The sequence below is a fragment of the Trachinotus anak genome, unplaced genomic scaffold (assembly GCF_046630095.1).
Source record: "Trachinotus anak isolate AG129_WGS33_773 ecotype Australia unplaced genomic scaffold, CSIRO_AGI_Tana_v1 ptg000024l, whole genome shotgun sequence".
Classification (NCBI taxonomy): domain Eukaryota; kingdom Metazoa; phylum Chordata; class Actinopteri; order Carangiformes; family Carangidae; genus Trachinotus; species Trachinotus anak.
Genome location: NW_027273875.1, coordinates 8,186,715 through 8,204,688, shown reverse-complemented (window position 1 = coordinate 8,204,688; position 17,974 = coordinate 8,186,715). Strand labels below are relative to the sequence as shown.

The following is a 17,974-nucleotide window of genomic DNA, read 5'->3' as shown; positions in this document are numbered from 1 at the left end:
CAGCAGAACTTCCTCCGTTGGTTTTGCTTCCTTGAACATCAGCCAACATCTTCAATAAAATTCTTAGAATTGCCACAGTACAGTTGCAAAAGGTCATCAACGTGATAAATCACATACAGCATAAAGCGGAGGTGACATGGTGACATTTTAACCATGTTTCTGTGTCATTAAAATGCATGCTGTAAACATTAACATGTCCCACGGTGAAATGAAGAAATTTGAAAAATGTTATACCAGATTTGATCAAATCTGAGATTGTCAGACCAGAGTTGTGACTTCACAGCAGAATAAAAATATCAATATTAACACACATTGTGTATGGGCTTTTTGGTTAACTTTAAGCTTTTTTTTCTTTCATGTACTTTATTATCTTATTTTTAAGTATGCATGTTTTCATGACGTTTCATGTCTCCCCTGGCAGTAGACCAATTTCCCCCTGGGGATAATAAAGTTTGGGTTGGAAGCTTGGAAGGCTGCATTGCATAGCTTGCACATTATGTGTGGAAACTATGCAATTCAATTTACAATGCGACCAAAATATGACTTATGACTTTCCAAAGTCCTGTTATCACCATGTAGTACACATGAGACTGCAATGGTAACGGGTACGTACGGTATGTTCCACTAAACTAACAATGGCAGCATACCAGCTTTTAACTCACTGTGCTCTGTGATTACATGGAAACACCCTGACATGTCGGAACTGAGACCACCTCTTACAGCAGGAGGCAGGCATGCAACGGAGGGTTGGTTGATTTTTCTTTATCACCTGATACAAGTGCCCCCTACCTTGCTCACTACAGCACTGCACTTCATTGCAAAGACACTGTACTTGTTCTCGCTAGCAAAGGAGAAAAAAAATAGAAACTGAAGAACTCACAGCAACACACATATTAATTATTAATTAGACTCATTTCTAAATAACGAACAACAATAACTAATCTGTTGCACGTAAGTTTTCTCAGTTCCGTTTCTCAGTGTTTTTGAACGCACCTTTTCTACAGGAAGTGACGTTCACCGTTGTGTCGGGTCTTCATTTTTGTCGTGTGGTAGCAGCTTTGTAAGTCTTATTGCTCCAAATTTATTTTCTAAAATCCCCATTATTTTAATTCTGTTTTTATTTTAATATACATATAACTTTCTGAAACAGTTCGTATTGAATGTTGACGGTATAAAGTCTGTCGGGGAGGTGAAATAGCTTTGTTTTCCGTTGTTGAACTGGTTAGCTTGCTAACAGCTCGTTAACTGTAATGGCTAGCAGGCTAGCATGTGTTTTTCACTCGAATAATCTCTAACAGTCAGTTTAATTTGTTCAAAAACGAAGGGTGCATGTCTCCAAACAACGGGTTTGCAAGAACCTGGCTGTTCAATAGTTTATTGAATGATCCGCTAAAACGCTTACTTACGTAACTTATTTCTTAGCTTGTTGGTGAATGTTCTTCAGTTATTTCATGTCTGACGACTGAACAAATCAAATTATTGATAACGTATCAGCTGGGGAAGTGGTGTTTCCTCTCAAGTACACTGCTAGATCGTCTAGACTACTACACAATCAGATCAGATGAAAATTATAAGGGGTGTTCCCCTACCCCTGCATACAAATTGTGCATGGTTGATTTTTAGTTGACAGCAGTCTTTTTTCTTTCTAAAAACATAAAGGAGGAATCTAAAATAATTTAACTGAGACGAGGACACTGCTGCTTCACTATTGAGAGATTGACTTGAAATCTGTGTAAGGGGCTGCAGCTAACAGTTATTTTCATTATCAATTATTCTGCTGATTATTTTCTCCATTTAATTGGTTTGTGTATGAGAGATTACAGTAAATATTGGCTTCTCCACAAACCAAACATAAATTTTCCCACAAATCAAACTTTCACCTTCAGATGAATATTACTTGATTTTCAGCTCATGTCAGTTCTCCTTTCATGTGTTTGCCACAACAGAGCCATCCAAGATGACTACAGCTGCAAGACCAACGTTTGAGCCAGCGAGAGGAGGGAGAGGTAAAGGAGAAGGTGATTTGAGTGCTCTATCCAAGCAGTATTCCAGCCGAGATCTTCCAGGTCACACTAAGATCAAGTACAGGTCAGTAGGTCAAACATGAATGGAGTTTTGGGTTGTAATCAGTGTGTCACTGAGTGCACTGCTGGTTAGTCAGGCACTGATTTACAACCTTTCTGAACTGTTCCTACTGCATCTTTCATCTGCTCACTCTGAAGGTGGACATACACTGAAAGCTAAATATTTGTTCATTTCTCATCTGTTTTCCCCCTCCTAATGCTCTCCCAATCTCAGGCAACCCACCCAGGATGCCCCTGAGGAGGTGCGTGCCCGTGACTTCCGCAGGGAGCTTGAGGAGAGGGAGCGTGTAGCTGCACGTGACAAGACCAGAGAGCGGGGACCAAGAGGTTGGTCTCTCTGCAGATATTACACTTACTGATCAATGTCGTTGATTGTATATTTCTGATTAAGTTTATCTAAAGTTTATACCCATGGAAACCACTACTTAAAATGCTGCACTGACCTCAATTTTGCAGAGCACACCACATCATCATCATCTTCATCATCATCTTCAAAGAGGCCCAGATTGGATCAGATCCCAGCAGCCAACCTTGATGCAGATGACCCTCTCACTGATGTTAGTACTTGAACTTAAAGACTTAGTGGACACTTAGTGATTAGCGCACACTGAGCTTCCTCGCAAATGATGCTTATTTGTTTGTTTATAGGATGATGAGGATGAGGACTCTGAGGAGGACAGTGATGATGATGACACTGCAGCTCTTCTGGCAGAACTGGAGAAGATCAAGAAGGAGCGAGCTGAAGAGCAAGAACGCAAAGTAAAATGTCATTTCATACTGATACTGGGCTGTCAGTAAAATCAGAAAGTTAAAACATGAAATTATGTTTGAGGTGAGGCAAATGTTACTTAATTTTGTTAAGTGAATTCATATCTTTTCCCATCTTAGGAGCGGGAGCAAAAGGCAGAGGAGGAGAGGATTCGTATGGAGAATATCTTGAGTGGCAATCCGTTGATTAATTTGGCAGGGCAACAACAACAACAACAACAGATGAACCAGAGTCAGAGTACATTCAGGGTCAAGAGAAGGTACCTCACAAATGCATACACACACACAAACATATTCATGAAGACGACTGGTCAAAAGGTTTCGAACACCTCCAATTTACCAGTTGTTACCAACTGTCTCAATGTAATTTTTTTTTTTTAGCATGGGTAGTTTACAGCTTTGTACAATTTAAGGTCATTCATTGGACTTGAACTGCTGAACTTTCAATAAAAACTGCACAAATTGGGGTCTATTAAAACTCTTTACTGATAGAGTATGCATAATATGAGTGATGTATTTGAGGGGAAATAAGTTATCATCACTTATCACCAATCAACAACAAGGAATTTGTTTATATCTTTCTAGGTGGGATGATGATGTCGTGTTCAAAAACTGCGCCAAAGGAGTGGATGAGGCACGGAAAGAGAAGCGATTCGTCAACGATACGCTGCGCTCTGAGTTCCACAAGAAATTTATGGAGAAATATGTAAAGTAAAGGACTTGGTGTGTGTTAATTTTACTGTCTGTATTTTTTTTTTAGCTTATTTCTTTGGTCTCCTCCTTCCATTTGGTTTTTAGCATTTAAAATTAAATGCATCAGTCTCTGTACAGTCAACAGGTGAAATGTTGTATATATATGAATTGAGTTACATCCTTAGAATAAAGCTCAAAACAAGTGGATTTAATTGTTAAATGTGATTCACTGGCTGGGTTTGTAAGTTTTTTTTTTACTAATTTCAATAAACAAAGGCTTGTGTTTGAAATGGTTCTCAAGAGTTTCTCTGCAAAGGATTGATGTGGAGAATATGATTTTCAAGTATTTATTCTACCTTTTGCTTAATTCTCTGAGTACTGCATTTATTCATGGTGCTGTGTCTAGTGGGCAACTTCTTAGAATAAATATAAGTTTCAGTAAAATGGGTCTGATAAGTTCAAATAAATACAGACTGAGCCTTGGAAAATTAAGTTGCTTGAACTGGGTATAGAATAATAATGAGGAACTTTCTACAGAATATCAATTATGTTGCATAACCAAAAAACTTGAATGACATAAAGTTCATGTCTTTAATGTCAGTTTAAGGTTTTCTATTATTATAAAAACATTATAAAAGACAAAAAGTTTCTTTGTGCATGTATATGACGATGGGGTTCTTTGAAGTGACCCTGCCGCTGTTAAGATTTTTGTATAGATCACATTCAGTTTGGGTTCTCTGCAAGCAGCATCACAACACATAGCTCACATGCTGGAATATTTTTTGTAGTTTGGAAGTGCATGAAGATTATTAGGATTATTTGAATCAATAATATGCTAAACACAATCTTTTTTTTTTAAATATCCAGAATAGTGTTAACAATTCAACACATATTCATAGAGAATCCCCCACGCAGCTAAAAAACTACTCTCCATTTATTACATCTATCCAAACGCAGTATGAACCTACTGTCTAAAATCCATTATGAATATGTGATTACTTGTGTGACCTGATGCAATAGTGTAATACATTTTTTTTTTTTTAATTTAATTATTCCAGCAGCAAGTTGATCAATGACTTAAAGATGTTTAGAGGAGTGGGATTCATGCAACTTTGTTTTTAAACTTTTCAATTTATTTTTACTTATTTATTTATACAAATAATTTGAAAAGTGGTGTTATTGTCCACTTTGCGATTTCTCTTTTGATTATTAGCTAAAAAAACAAAAAAACAAAAAACAAAACAACAATTTCACAGAAGAAAAATATCCAAACGTACAGAGAGCAGTGAAGGTATCATGCAGGGGGGGGGTGAACCAACAGGGGGCGCAATCTCCGAAATCCTTGTGACCGGGATTGGGAGGCTGCTGGGAAAAGATGGCAGCTTCCTTTTGTTTGTGCGGATTTACTGTACTCTGAGAGGGTCTGTAAAGACTTTCTTCCGTAAATACACGGACTCCCGTCGCTCACTCGGGGTCCACACCGCCAGTTGTCCAAACACGAAAGCCGGGGGAACATGGAGAAGAGCGGGAGCGTCGACAGTCTGGGCTCGAAGCGCTCCTCTTCACGGCAGCCAAGTGTTGATTCATTGTCCAGGTAGCTAAACCCTCCGCAGCACGTCGCTCATTAAGCTGCCAAAGTTATCAACTAACCAACTAACTAACTAACTAACAGGGGGTTACTTATTTAGATTTTATAACTGGAGCGATCCTAGTGCGCTTTTTTTTTACAACCCTATAACAGTGTAAGTGACCGCTAAACCACAAATAATGTGATCTGGTTAACAAACTCTCATGAAATGAACATTTACGTTGACAGTAAATTGGGACATAGATCAATGGCTGTCATCGTCATCGGTTACTATATAAGTGAGCAGATGTCAGTCCAGAGCAGCAACATGTATTTGCTCATTGAGTCATTTCACAGCTAAAACCCCTGCACGTAGATGCATTATCGATAAGGTGTCTATTATGTTTTTCGATCAATCTGTTATTTATTTAGGCAACAAAACATCAGAAAATGGTGGGAAAAAAAATTGACCCATTGTCGTATTTGTTTGATAGATGAGTAAAATGATCAATTGGTTATCAAAACTGGTTATTGGTAATTTTCCATAGTGTAATGATTATAATAATTGATTGTTTTAGCACCAAAATGCTGCATTATTATAACATTTGCTTTTGTGATTCTGACCAACAGTTAAAAAAAAATCCTCAGCTTCCATAGTTGACTAATTATTTATTCAAGCGATGGTTTTAACACCACTGCAAAGACAGGAGAGAAAAACATGAATGAAGTGAGATGCGAGATGGCTTCTGTATTTCATTTTTTTATCATTTGTCACCACATCTGTCAACAGTACATCCACCTCTCGCTCTGACCGGTCCGCCCAGGCCAAGCCCCCCTCCGTGATGTCCTCTGACTCTGTGTCCACCTCTGCAGAGTTTTCCCCAGAGCTCAGGGTCAGTAACCTGCACATAGTTCCTGTTGCCTCAGATAAGCAGCTAATGATAATGACTGCAGCATGACCCCCCCCCTCTGTTCTGTTTCCTTCAGGTCAAACCCAAAACTGCTGTCAAGGTATCTACCGACAAATTATTGAATAATGCCATATGATTTTTACCGTCGCAAGTTTCATGGTTTGTGACCAGATGCTGCTCCACATTCAGTCTAATTTATATCTCATGTTTTCAGCCGGTGCTTAGAGATTCAGACAAAGAGGAACCACAGTTGCTTCCAAATGAAACCGTGCAGGACATAGGTGGGTTTTCTCTTGGCTGCAGTCCCAACTCAGATCAAAGTAGTTTGCATGTATTAAAAGAAAAGCAGCATTTATTATCTTTTCCCGCATAATGTATTTGATATATTTGTTTTATTCTACAGCCCAGGATGTCACCTACTTCTGTCCTTTCACTGGGGCACTGAGGGGAACAGTGACAGTTACAAACTACAGACTCTTCTTCAGATGCATGGACAGGGTGTGTTTTGTGAATTTTTAAAATGAATTCATGGAGATGTAGATGAATCATTCTGTGTTTGTTAGTGTGTGTGTGTGTAATGTGTAGTTGGTTTCTAGGAGCCATCATTTGTGCTGGACCTGCCCCTTGGGGTGGTGAGTCGTGTTGAAAAGATTGGAAGTGCATCAAGCCGTGGTGATGTGTCCTATGGGCTAGTTTGCAAGGTGAGTAAGATGTGGAATAACTGCACTTGTTTTATATGGCAGTTCAGATGTTTACAGGTTACGGATGCAAGACAGTGCTAAATCACAGAGGATGGACCTCTTGTTATCTCAGCTGTCTTAACAGCACAATCTGAGACAATGTCATCATAATATGTTCACAATAGCGTAATGGGAAATTACTGTGACTGCATGTAGTAGCTTTACACCACTGAAACTCTTTTGACCGTACTGCTGGTGACCCCTGAACTTGACCATGACCTGCTGCTCTGTCTTTCTGCAGGATATGCGTAATCTACGATTTGCACACAAGCAGATGGAGGACACACTCAGGAAGTCCATTTTCGAAGTGCTGATAAAATTTGCGTTTCCTGTTTCCAACGGGCTGGTGAGTGATTCTCAGCCACGCGGTCTCTGACACTGTAACTCTGCACTGTCCAGCAACTGACAAATTCCTTTCCTACTCTCCATAGCAAATCTTTGCCTTTGAATATGGCCAAGTCTTTCCTGAAAATGGATGGAAGGTGTACGACGCTGTCTCAGAGTACAAACGACAGGTAGCTGCAGAATTGATCCTAATATAATCGATATCGCAATACAGCAAAGTGCAATATCCAAATCGCAGGACCTGCAAGAAGTTGCAGGAGCTGTAATTTTTTTGCTAAAGGTAAAATGTGTCACAACATTGTTGTGCACCTACAAATCATATTCTCCAGATGTAAGGTGACTTCTTTGTTTGGTAAAAGCACATCATCATTTTCAAAACATTTCAGTAAAAATGAAATGCAAAAACGATGATTCTCACTGAAATCCTGACTCGTATCACAGTGTCAAATAAGTGCAATATGATTTTTTTTTTTTTCTTTTTGCATTTCATTCAGCCATATAATTGAAGATGACTGACTTCTTAGCTAAATGTTAAAGGAAGATTATTGCATTGGTTGTTTGTGTGTTTCTTGGAAGGGTATACCCAATGAAAGCTGGAGGATAACAAAAATTAACGACCATTACGAGATGTGTGACACCTACCCATCAACTCTGGCAGTGCCTGTCAACATACCAGACGAAGAGGTGAAGAGAGTAGCTGCCTTCCGAGCAAAGGGCAGGATACCTGTGAGTGACCACCCCTCAGCACGGTTGTAATTACCCTCTCCTGTGCAGCTGGTTTCAGCGGACCGTCTGGTAACAATCTGCTACACTCCCTGTGTAGGTTTTATCATGGATCCATCCAGAGAGCCAAGCGACAGTGACGCGCTGCAGTCAGCCCATGGTTGGGGTAAACGGAAAGCGCAGCAAAGAGGATGAGAAATATCTCCAGGCGATCATGGATGCTAACGCTCAGTCCCATAAACTCTTCATTTTTGATGCCAGGCCCAGTGTCAATGCTGCTGCCAACAAGGTTAATTTTCTTAAATATTCTTTCAAGGAAATGTGCTGTCATTGCCGCCTGTACATGAAGGTCAGAGGTTACATTCATTTGTAGGACGACATACTGGAGCTGGTAAGAATCTTGCTGAAGAGTTTTGCCGATCTTAATACCCCATCTCTTCTCTGCTTGTTTTCTTCAGATGAAAGGGGGAGGATATGAAAGTGAGGATGCTTATCAAAATGCAGAGCTGGTGTTCTTGGATATTCACAATATCCATGTGATGAGGGAGTCACTCCGCAAGCTGAAGGATGTGGTCTACCCCAACATCGAGGACTCCCACTGGCTCTCCAATCTGGAGTCCACTCACTGGCTTGAGCACATCAAGGTGAGCATAATGATTCATCGCTGTGGAGAGGAATGAGTTCTTTTTTTTTTAATGAATATGATTCAATTCCCAGGCTCTTGACTAAATTGTGTGTGTTTGTAGCTGATCCTGGCAGGAGCGCTGCGGATTGCAGACAAGGTGGAGTCTGGCAAAACGTCAGTGGTGGTCCACTGCAGCGACGGTTGGGACCGCACAGCCCAGCTCACCTCCCTGGCCATGCTCATGCTGGACGGTTACTACCGCACCATTCGCGGCTTCGAGGTGCTGCTCGAGAAAGAGTGGCTGAGTTTCGGGCACCGCTTCCAGCTGGTAGACAAGCTTTCATACACTCTGTGGATATTCCAGTAAAATGTGTGGTGGCTTTTCAAGTGGCATCACTGATCATCCTTTTCTCGTTCCTCTTTTTCTTTCAGCGAATCGGTCATGGCGATAAAAACCACACAGACGCAGACCGGTCACCTGTTTTTATTCAGTTCATTGACTGCGTGTGGCAGCTGACTCGTCAGGTAAACACTAAATGCTACCGAAACGTGAAAAAAATCTTCAGAATAACAGTTTTTCATGGATAATAATGAAGCTGTGTTTGTCCAAGTTTCCTGCAGCCTTTGAGTTTAACGAGTACTTCCTGGTAACCATCCTGGACCACTTGTACAGCTGCCTGTTTGGGACGTTCTTGTGTAACAGTGAACAGCAGAGGTTGAAGGAAGTAAGAGCATTTTGATATTGTGTCTACTGTTGCAAAAGGACATGTTTTAAGTAACATATTGAAAAGACTGTGAGGTGCAAAGTCTGTTACTCATAGAGTTTGTTGCTCATTCAGTGTTATGACAACTGCATCTTTATTTTACAGGAGATTCCCAAGAGGACAGTGTCGTTGTGGTCTTATATTAACAGCCAGCTGGAGGAGTTTACCAATCCTCTCTATGTGAACTACTCCAACCACGTGCTGTTCCCTGTAGTCAGCCTACGCCACCTGGAGCTTTGGGTTGGCTACTACATCCGCTGGAACCCTCGCATGAGACCTCAGGCATGTCAAGGAAGCCTGCGTCTTGTTCCAGAATTCAGTGTATTTAATGGAAATTGTTTGCACACTCCAAGTACTCCATTTAAGTGCCTGAGCTTTACACACTGCCTTTTTCTTTTGCCAGGAACCTGTACATCAGCGCTACAAAGAGCTGCTGGCGAAGCGCGCCGAGCTGCAGAAGAGAGTGGACGAGCTACAACGAGAGGTGACCAATCGCTCAGCTTCCTCCTCCTCTGAGCGGGCGGGCTCCCCCACACGCTCCATCACTCCAGTGCAGACTTTTGTTTGACACAGCTTGACCCTCAACATAGTTTCAGAAGCTGAAACCTGCCTGTGAGAAGGTGCCATGCAGTTGTAATGAGTAGGCCGCACCTGGCGCCATGAAGGACCTATGTACCAAACTGCCTCTTTGAGTGACACACTACCACCAAAAGTTTGATTGAGCAGATTACTGCACTTGCATCTCTCACAGGTATTGTAGAATCTGCTTGTAACAGACGTGTGTCTGTCTCAGACTGCTTGACTACAGCCATATTGTACTCTCCCTCCAGGGTCGAGGGGAAATGTAACCAGAATCATGAAGACTGTTTAGCATATCGACCTACCTACAATCAGTGTTGATAGTATTTGAAGTACACTAAAATATTACTCGGGTTAAATATGTATGCCTTATACATATCATAGGACACTCCCTTCATTCCTCTACACTGCAAACGTTTGTTCGATAATGATTTGTTGAGCTAAACCAATTGTGAAGATTTACAGTGCTGCAAATATTACTCTGAGGTCAAAACTCTAGTTCTAACAACAACTCAAAGGCTTGGGAGTTGTTAATTACTGATTTAAAAATGTAGCCAAAGGGCTGTAATGTTAGCTTCTTCCAATATTAAAAAATAGTCATAGAGTGCATTAAAAAAAGCAAGTTGTTTCACAAATCAGTGCTTTTAGATTGTTGTGACCAAATATTCATTTTTGTTTTGTTTTTTTTGTTTGTTTGTTTTATTATAACTAGATAATGTGTCATTACACTCCTGTCATTGACTGATTTAAGTTTTGTAAGTTTCTTTTTTTCCAACTAGCCAATGTTATTTATTATCATTAGTCCAGACATGTATTTATGACTCACAAACACAATCTCACGTCAAAAGTTCATTAGAGATGTTCCCATGCAATGTTAATAAGCTGCACAGAATATGCAATATTTCATAAGTCCTAATTAATGGTAATTTTCTCAAAATGTTTGAGTGAGTATTGCTAGTATCAGCCTTTTTTTTTTTTTTTTTTTTACAGGCAGCAGAAAGTGGTCTTTTTTTCAATACTTTTTTTCAATACTTTTCAATACTTGCAATAAACACAGGACACAACTTCCAGGATCAGTATGGTTTGTTGACACATTAGCATGGTGTGAAAAAAAAAATCTATTCTATTTCCTGGGTTTAGCTGTTAGTATTGTAAATGGTAGCAGAGCTCCAGTGACATTAGCAATAATGCCTCTTCTTATGATAGTAGTCTTGCCATAAAATATAAGATAACTAGTGCCTTTTGTAATAAATGAAGAAATATAAAAGTCTTAAGTTTCAGACTGCAATGGCTCTGAAAATATTAGCATGACCATATTCAATCTTTTTCATTCTCATAACTAAATATTAGATGACTTGCCATAACTTGGATTTAAGTTATCCCTTACCCATTAACAGACTCATTATTCCCATGACTTCATGGATTCCTATCACTTAAAATAAATTTGTATTGCCACTGATATTGAATTATTCTCCCTTTAAAAATGTAGAGCTATTAGAGTATAACCATTTTTCCACACAGTTTAAGTGAGGCTGCAATGCTGTATGTACTACTACAAAACCTGTATTCAGATGACAGCAATGTCAAACTGTACTTTCAAATGTCAAAATGTATTAAAATGATTGATTAATAAAAGTGCTGATACCATGTAGTCAGATGAACTTGTGAGGTTTTTTGTGTGAGTAAAAAATGGTTTAGGAGGAAACATTATTTGCATATGTTGTGCATTGGCTTTTTACAGTTTTTCAGTGTGAGCTTTCAAGGCTTTTTGAGAAATTGAGAAATCCTATTTGTTAATTAATAAGCAACTGACTCCAACAGGTCACAGAGATGGTTTTGGCACAACAAAGTTAATGTAGCTGCTGCACAGGATTATGCATGACACCAGGTCAACCAGGAGTCCCCTCACTGGATACACTACACAAAACAACGAGGCCAAATAGAAATTAATCAACCCTCTAATAATCTCACAGTATCAGCCAGTTCAGAGGGCTTGCCCTGCTGAACGCAGAGGGAGAGATCTTCTTCCAGTGACGGCCAAACAGAACAGCTGACATGTGGAGGTTACCCCAAACTCGGCTCAGCTTCCTGATCAGAGCTACATATGACATATGAGTCCCCAGAACCTACACTGTGGTATGGTGCAGAGGAGATCTGCCAGCTCTGCAGCTCCCAGAACCCAAGCCTTCGACACATCCTCTCCGGATTTAAGGCAGCATTAACACAGGGCTGGTATGCGGAGGTGGCAGCAGCGTGCTTACAAGCTGCGTGGAGGGCATTCACATTCCCAGTGGAGGGTGGCTGCAGAGGCTACACCAGAGCCTCCACACAGCGCCTCCTAAAGTCCCCGGGCATCAGAGGAACCACCCTGAAGAAAGCCACTAAGGATCTGGTTGAGCAGAGGAGCTCCGGAGAAAGGATAAGTTGTGGGGAAAGCAAGGATCCTAGGGCCAGCTGCGGGGGGCAGTAGGGAGACGTCCTTACCGCTGCTCCACCACCCTGAGATGTTCTGGGATTAAAGGAGGGAAACATCCATGAAGGGTGGCTCCCAGCTGACGACCCCGCAGCTGGCAGAAGGGCACTGTCGGAGGTGCGCCGGGCAGAGATGCCAAGCAGCAAGACCACTTGTGCTAATATATATAATTCTGGAAGTGCTGATTGATATGTCATCCAAAATTCAGACCAGAGATCTAGTTCATATGGTACTGTGCATCATATACAGTACATATTTTAAGATTAAATCTTATTCAGAAAGGCTAAACTGATATTTACAAAACATCCGCCAGACAAGGACTAAACTCTAAAATGTAATATCCTTGAAACAATATGAATCAACAGTATAGGGATCCAACATAAATAGAATGAATAACCATGTTCAACAGCACAGCCACTGCAATTCACTTGCTGTAATTTCTAACCAATCATAGAGCTGACATCAATGACCTACCCATGAAAGAGCTTGTCAGGCTGGATCAATAACACCTGTGTTCACATATTACTTTGTGATTATTGTGTCAATTAAAAATCAGACTGAACCAGTTGATGACATTTTGCACAGGTCGGGCTGAGTGAATGCAGACAGGTGATTGGCTCGGAGCTTTTCAAACTGTGAATCCCGCGGACGGATGTTGTGTCGCGATAGGTTTCCTTTCTTCTTCTGAAGCAGCCGACCACTTCCGGTTACATGACGACGACGGCGTTGATACAAAAAGAGAGGAGGAAAACAGGAAAATACCTTTCTTGCGGAGAGCAGTGGAAACTTAACACAAATAGCCCGATCTGTGCTGACGGATCGCTTATGTGGCGGGATAACTAGCGATCGATGAGAAGTCAGTCCGGTCGGATAACGTACAAGCAGTGAAAGCTCAGAGAGATTTGCAGTTTATTGTTCTTCGCCTGCTCCCTCCAGCTAACTAAGCTATTTCTGTGCTGCCCTGCGCTGCCTAGCACAGCCGGCTAACGTTAGCTAACGCTGGATGCCAACACAGTGTGTGCTTCTTAGGTCTCAATTAGCAAGCAGCTGGAGAGGAGAGGGAAGGAAAGGGCGCTGTTGATCCGTTCAGTTTGCAGCTGGACTCCGTTAGCGCTTCTCCCAGCTCGGTGACATTAGTTGGGCGAGGATGGCAACATCGGCTCTGTACGCCTGCACGAAGTGTAACCAGCGGTATCCTTTCGAGGAGCTGTCGCAGGGCCAGCAGCTGTGCAAGGTTTGGGAGCGACTCTACACAGGACACAAACAACACTGGTTTTTAAAGGCTGTGGAAGTGTGCGAGTGTTTTTTGTTTTTTTTTTTTTTTGCCGTCTGGGTGTGATTGTATTACGGCAAGCGGCAAGTTAGCAAGGCTCGGGTTATGTAACAGCCTCTGTCTTTCCAGCCTGGACATGCAAATGCAGTCACTGAAACTTTGTTTATTATGATTCCGCACGACCACGCTGTTTGTTAAAGAACAATAGCACATTATACCATGTAATTAACTGCGTAATATTTATCCATTGGGAACCGGAAGAAGTATTGTTTAGGAAGTAGCCATTGATGTACACACTTGCCAACTTGTTGCTCTTATAGAGCTTCATACAGCTGAGGAACAGACTTTTTCTTTTTACATGAAGAGGAAAGTGTTGTAACGAAGGAAGTTAACCTCGGAGGCTTCTGTTCCCACCATTATTCTCTTAACAGTCAGTCTGCACCGATTCATATTTAATAAAAGTGGACAAAATGGACAGGGTTATTATTAATCTGTAAACATCCCCAGCATTATTTTCTCCCTGAATATGCAGAGAAATTTTTCTTAGCACGGGATAGTTAAAGCACAAGGTCAGCCGATCAACACTTTAATGCAGTCACAGTTTGATTTCTCTGTCCTGCATTGACTGAACAAAAGAAATTATAGTACATGGCAGGCTCGTGCATGACTTTATATGCATGACATTATAGTACATGGCTTTTTCCACAGATGTTGTAGCCTAGAGTTGTTACACAACAAACAACTTAAAGGGTGGCTTTGTTTCCTTTTCGTTCGAGTGTCCACTGGATATGTAATAAAATTTGTCAGCTTTTGCCAGCAGATGCTCATGAACATTTATTTGTTTGTTACCATAGGAGTGTCGCATTGCACACCCAATAGTGAAGTGCACGTATTGCAGATCTGAATTTCAGCAGGAAAGGTGAGACATATGCATCTAATGGTGAATTTCAACTGTCATTTAGGCTAATATAAAGGATTTTTTTCATTTTGTGTCATTTGGTTTATTCTTCGCAGTAAAACCAATACAATCTGCAAGAAATGTGCCCAGAACGTCAAACAGTTTGGAACTGTGAGTAACAAGTTTATCCTGTTTTTTTGTTTTGTTTTGTTTTGTTTTCTTGACACGCTTTTGACTCATGTTGTGTTCACTGATTCCAGTTGCACTTAGTGTATATTTGTTTAAACTCGCATTATGTGTAAATGCGCTTCTAACTTTGTCTTTTGTCTGCCTTTACAGCCCAAACCCTGCCAGTACTGTAACATCATTGCAGCTTTTATTGGGACAAAGTGCCAGCGCTGTACTAACTCAGAGAAGAAATATGGACCTCCACAGACCTGTGAGCAGTGCAAACAGCAATGCGCCTTTGACCGCAAGGAGGAAGGCAGGAGAAAGGTATAAACCAGATAAACATGTGGTCTAATTATACGGTGAATGTGTAACAGCGAGCCTTATGAGTTACTGTCTCCTTATAGGTGGATGGAAAACTGCTGTGCTGGCTCTGCACTCTGTCCTACCGCCGTGTCCTGCAAAAGACCAAGGAGCAGAGGAAGGGCTTTGGCTCCTCCAACTCCTCATCTCTGAACGAGAAAGACCACCACTCCAGACCTCACCATCATCACCACCACCACCAACACAGACACAGCAGCTCTCACCACAAGTATGTTGTCTGTTTTGTCACTTCTCCCTCCTGCAGTTCCATCCCCAGGCTGCTCAGTCAGGCCGTTGAGTCTTAGCCCAGAATGGTGAGAAAGGAAGATTTTTGTGTCTGTTTTATGCTGTTATTTGCTAAGCTTACCCATCTTTTGCAGACTGAGTGGGAGCTTGAGTCCTGAGCAGGACCAGGGACTGTGGAAGCAGAGGTAAAATGTTCCTTCTCATTTCACCCATTAAATGAACCTGAGAAAACTTTGTTTTGATGGAGGTTTTAGGCCCAGACTTCACATCTGATTTTCTTTTTAGCCATAAATCGTCTTCAATCCAGAAGGAGACTCCAAAGAAGAAACCAAAACTGGAGATGAAGCCATCCAATGGGGACAGGTATAATAGGTGTTCTAATTGTTTGAAAAAATAATAAATGACTTAGCTTACGTTGTTTTTCACCTAAAAATAGTCATTCCTTTTGCTCCCACATGTTGACTACCCATCTCGGCATTAGGCTAATGCTCTTTCCTTTCTCCTATCAGTAGTTCCATTACCCAGTCAATGGATTCTGGAGGAACGGACAACTTCATTCTCATCAGCCAGCTGAAAGAGGAAGTGATGTCATTGAAGAGACTTCTGCAGCAAAGGGACCAGACCATCCTTGAGAAGGACCGAAAGGTAGGTCATCAGCATCACCTGACTTCCAGCTTGAATGAGTCAAAGCTGCATCACTGTTGGTTGCTTGGATTAGTTTGAGGTGTTGATATAAAACTCTCCTCCAGCTCACAGAGCTCAAAGCAGACTTTCAGTACCAGGAATCCAACATGAGAGTGAAGATGAACCAAATGGAGAAATCACACAAAGAGTCTATGGAGCAGCAGCAGGTAGGAACCCGCACATGTTTTTTGAGGGGGGGGGGGGGCATAATCATAACTAAAGCATAGCCAGGTTAAATCGTTTAACACTATTAGGAAATAATATTGTTTTATGTAGAATATTGTTACCACTATATGGACACATAAAGGACCTGTATCACTTTTTTGCCTCAGATAAAAGCATGGATGAATCACATGTTGCGTAAGTTTGCAGCTTGTTGTTATGGATACGATGAGTGCATCAGTTGAGCCATTTCCTGTCAAACGCTGTGGTGTTAACTTTTTTTTATTATGGTGGCTGTTTTGTAATTGTGAATCTGTGGCTGATGTGGTCCTTATGTTTCACGCACCAGACATGTTTTCATCAGTGCAGTCTGTGCAGTTGAAGGTAGCCCATGTGAGGCTTTAGTTTGTAGCATTGGCTCAATGATGAGTAAGTGATGAAAAAAATGCATTGAATGCTTCCTAAAACTGCGAGTGTGTTTTCTGCAAATTAAAACACAAACAGGATCTCGGGTAAATTGTAATGTACTCGTGTGTTGTGATTTTACAGATGCTTCCACTAAGGTATTAAAAACAGCAAAAATGCATTTAATTTCTTACTTGGTTAATCATTTGTCTCCACAGGCCAAGAACAGGGAGTTGATGAAACAAGTGGCTGCTCTCTCTAAAGGAAAAAAGTTTGACCGGACAGGAAGCTCACTGCTGTTGCCCTAACAATAGGCTGGCCAGTGGGTAACAACACAGAGCGGCTTCATTGTTGTAACACTGTGAAAGTCTCCCTCCTGTGTTTCCTCATTGCCATCAACATTGATTACTTCTTAATTGGTAAAGCCAGAGACCATGTTGTACATGGATATCAGTTGTTGAATCAAAGAAACCTTTCTCTAAATGTCAACATATTTTAGACATTTTACGGTGACTTTTCCACTGGATCATAGGATGTGACTTTGGATGGGGTGGAGGATGGAGCCCTCATTTTTAACACTGCCGGGCCAAAACAAAAAGCATGGTGTGCATATGTGGATAGCATTCTGTCGACTCAGTGTATCCACTTAATTTTTATGGATGTCATGCAATTTATTTATTCAACTGTATTTCTTAGCTTTTTTTATTTCCTCACAACATACTAAGAGAATATCCCACATTTTGGGGTTTTCTTCAATAGCAATTAGTTATATTTTTCTAAATGGATGCGATTGTGGAAGACAAGTTCTCCTTAGTGGAGACCCTGCGCAACTTTACAATGTATGCAAATGAGAGAAAGGTGACCACTGAGCTGTTGCTCAACAGTAGAGATCTCTCTCAATAACAATTCATAAAACAACCAATGAACACTTTGAAAGGCTGTCTGATAGAGAGACACCTCTTGGCTGCCCTCTTTCTCACTGTGTGACAGCTGTAGTGCTTTGCTGTTTCTCTTTAGTGGAACGATTGTAATACTGCATGATTTTACTGCCAGATACCGGATGGCATTGTGGTCAGACTTCTTTTTTCCCCGCTCCTTTTAATTAGTTTTTTAAGAATCACTTGTAAATGTATTACTGGGGTCAGCCATTGTATTTAAACTATTGCTTGTATCTGTTTTAGTGAGTACAGTATGTGTATGGTAAGGCCAGTTGAAATTAACATGTCTGTAGAAGATGCTTTTTAAAGGAACACACCTTTCACCTTGCATTATTGGGCTGGTTTCATACTGTGGCGTCCAGGATCACTTTTGTACTTTTTTCCAAACCAAGTGTTTTAAAACTATTAAAACTGGCTAAACTGTTACTGTACATTTGTTTTTATTGACGTTTTTCCTCTTTCCCTTTAGACGTTTGGGACCTCTGTAGTTATGATATAATGGTACAGGTTAAGTAGAAAGATGGGAGAAAACGGTGCTTCCAGTAAATACATTTTCACCACTTAA

At 40.9% G+C, this 17,974-nt stretch overlaps 3 protein-coding genes across 3 annotated transcripts; all 3 read left to right on the top strand.

The window, feature by feature from the left end:
• Window positions 1-932: 932 nt before the first annotated feature.
• Window positions 933-3,835, top strand: cwc15 (CWC15 spliceosome associated protein homolog). Its single transcript, XM_071461370.1, has 7 exons — window positions 933-1,060; window positions 1,947-2,088; window positions 2,299-2,411; window positions 2,541-2,641; window positions 2,733-2,843; window positions 2,973-3,112; window positions 3,438-3,835. Exons 2-7 carry the CDS (start codon window positions 1,958-1,960, stop codon window positions 3,565-3,567), a joined length of 726 nt encoding a protein of 241 aa, XP_071317471.1. The 5' UTR covers window positions 933-1,060; window positions 1,947-1,957; the 3' UTR covers window positions 3,568-3,835.
• Window positions 3,836-4,865: 1,030 nt separating this feature from the next.
• mtmr2 (myotubularin related protein 2) lies at window positions 4,866-11,450 on the top strand. The gene is made up of 16 exons (XM_071461223.1): window positions 4,866-5,139; window positions 5,903-6,005; window positions 6,100-6,123; window positions 6,238-6,304; window positions 6,427-6,521; window positions 6,620-6,724; window positions 7,005-7,109; window positions 7,195-7,278; window positions 7,685-7,834; window positions 7,932-8,120; window positions 8,290-8,475; window positions 8,578-8,784; window positions 8,889-8,981; window positions 9,068-9,181; window positions 9,326-9,502; window positions 9,624-11,450. The coding sequence occupies exons 1-16, from the start codon at window positions 5,060-5,062 to the stop codon at window positions 9,786-9,788; spliced, it is 1,944 nt and encodes a 647-aa protein (XP_071317324.1). The 5' UTR covers window positions 4,866-5,059; the 3' UTR covers window positions 9,789-11,450.
• A 1,469-nt stretch (window positions 11,451-12,919) lies between these two features.
• fam76b (family with sequence similarity 76 member B) lies at window positions 12,920-17,835 on the top strand. The gene is made up of 10 exons (XM_071460563.1): window positions 12,920-13,506; window positions 14,400-14,464; window positions 14,560-14,614; window positions 14,783-14,938; window positions 15,019-15,203; window positions 15,355-15,405; window positions 15,506-15,583; window positions 15,730-15,865; window positions 15,970-16,071; window positions 16,690-17,835. Exons 1-10 carry the CDS (start codon window positions 13,420-13,422, stop codon window positions 16,777-16,779), a joined length of 1,005 nt encoding a protein of 334 aa, XP_071316664.1. The 5' UTR covers window positions 12,920-13,419; the 3' UTR covers window positions 16,780-17,835.
• The last annotated feature ends 139 nt before the right edge of the window (window positions 17,836-17,974 follow it).

Excerpts from the sequence above, each read along its gene's own strand:
- mtmr2 (XM_071461223.1), top strand. The coding sequence starts at position 5,060 with ATGGAGAAGAGCGGGAGCGTCGACAGTCTGGGCTCGAAGCGCTCCTCT. Across the intron at positions 6,124-6,237 it reads AACCCAAAACTGCTGTCAAG|CCGGTGCTTAGAGATTCAGA; the intron begins GTATCTACCGAC and ends TCATGTTTTCAG. Across the intron at positions 8,785-8,888 it reads TCGGGCACCGCTTCCAGCTG|CGAATCGGTCATGGCGATAA; the intron begins GTAGACAAGCTT and ends TTTTTCTTTCAG.
- cwc15 (XM_071461370.1), top strand. The coding sequence starts at position 1,958 with ATGACTACAGCTGCAAGACCAACGTTTGAGCCAGCGAGAGGAGGGAGA. Across the intron at positions 2,089-2,298 it reads CACACTAAGATCAAGTACAG|GCAACCCACCCAGGATGCCC; the intron begins GTCAGTAGGTCA and ends TCCCAATCTCAG. Across the intron at positions 2,642-2,732 it reads CAGATGACCCTCTCACTGAT|GATGATGAGGATGAGGACTC; the intron begins GTTAGTACTTGA and ends GTTTGTTTATAG.
- fam76b (XM_071460563.1), top strand. The coding sequence starts at position 13,420 with ATGGCAACATCGGCTCTGTACGCCTGCACGAAGTGTAACCAGCGGTAT. Across the intron at positions 14,615-14,782 it reads ACGTCAAACAGTTTGGAACT|CCCAAACCCTGCCAGTACTG; the intron begins GTGAGTAACAAG and ends CTGCCTTTACAG. Across the intron at positions 15,406-15,505 it reads CAGGGACTGTGGAAGCAGAG|CCATAAATCGTCTTCAATCC; the intron begins GTAAAATGTTCC and ends TTTTCTTTTTAG.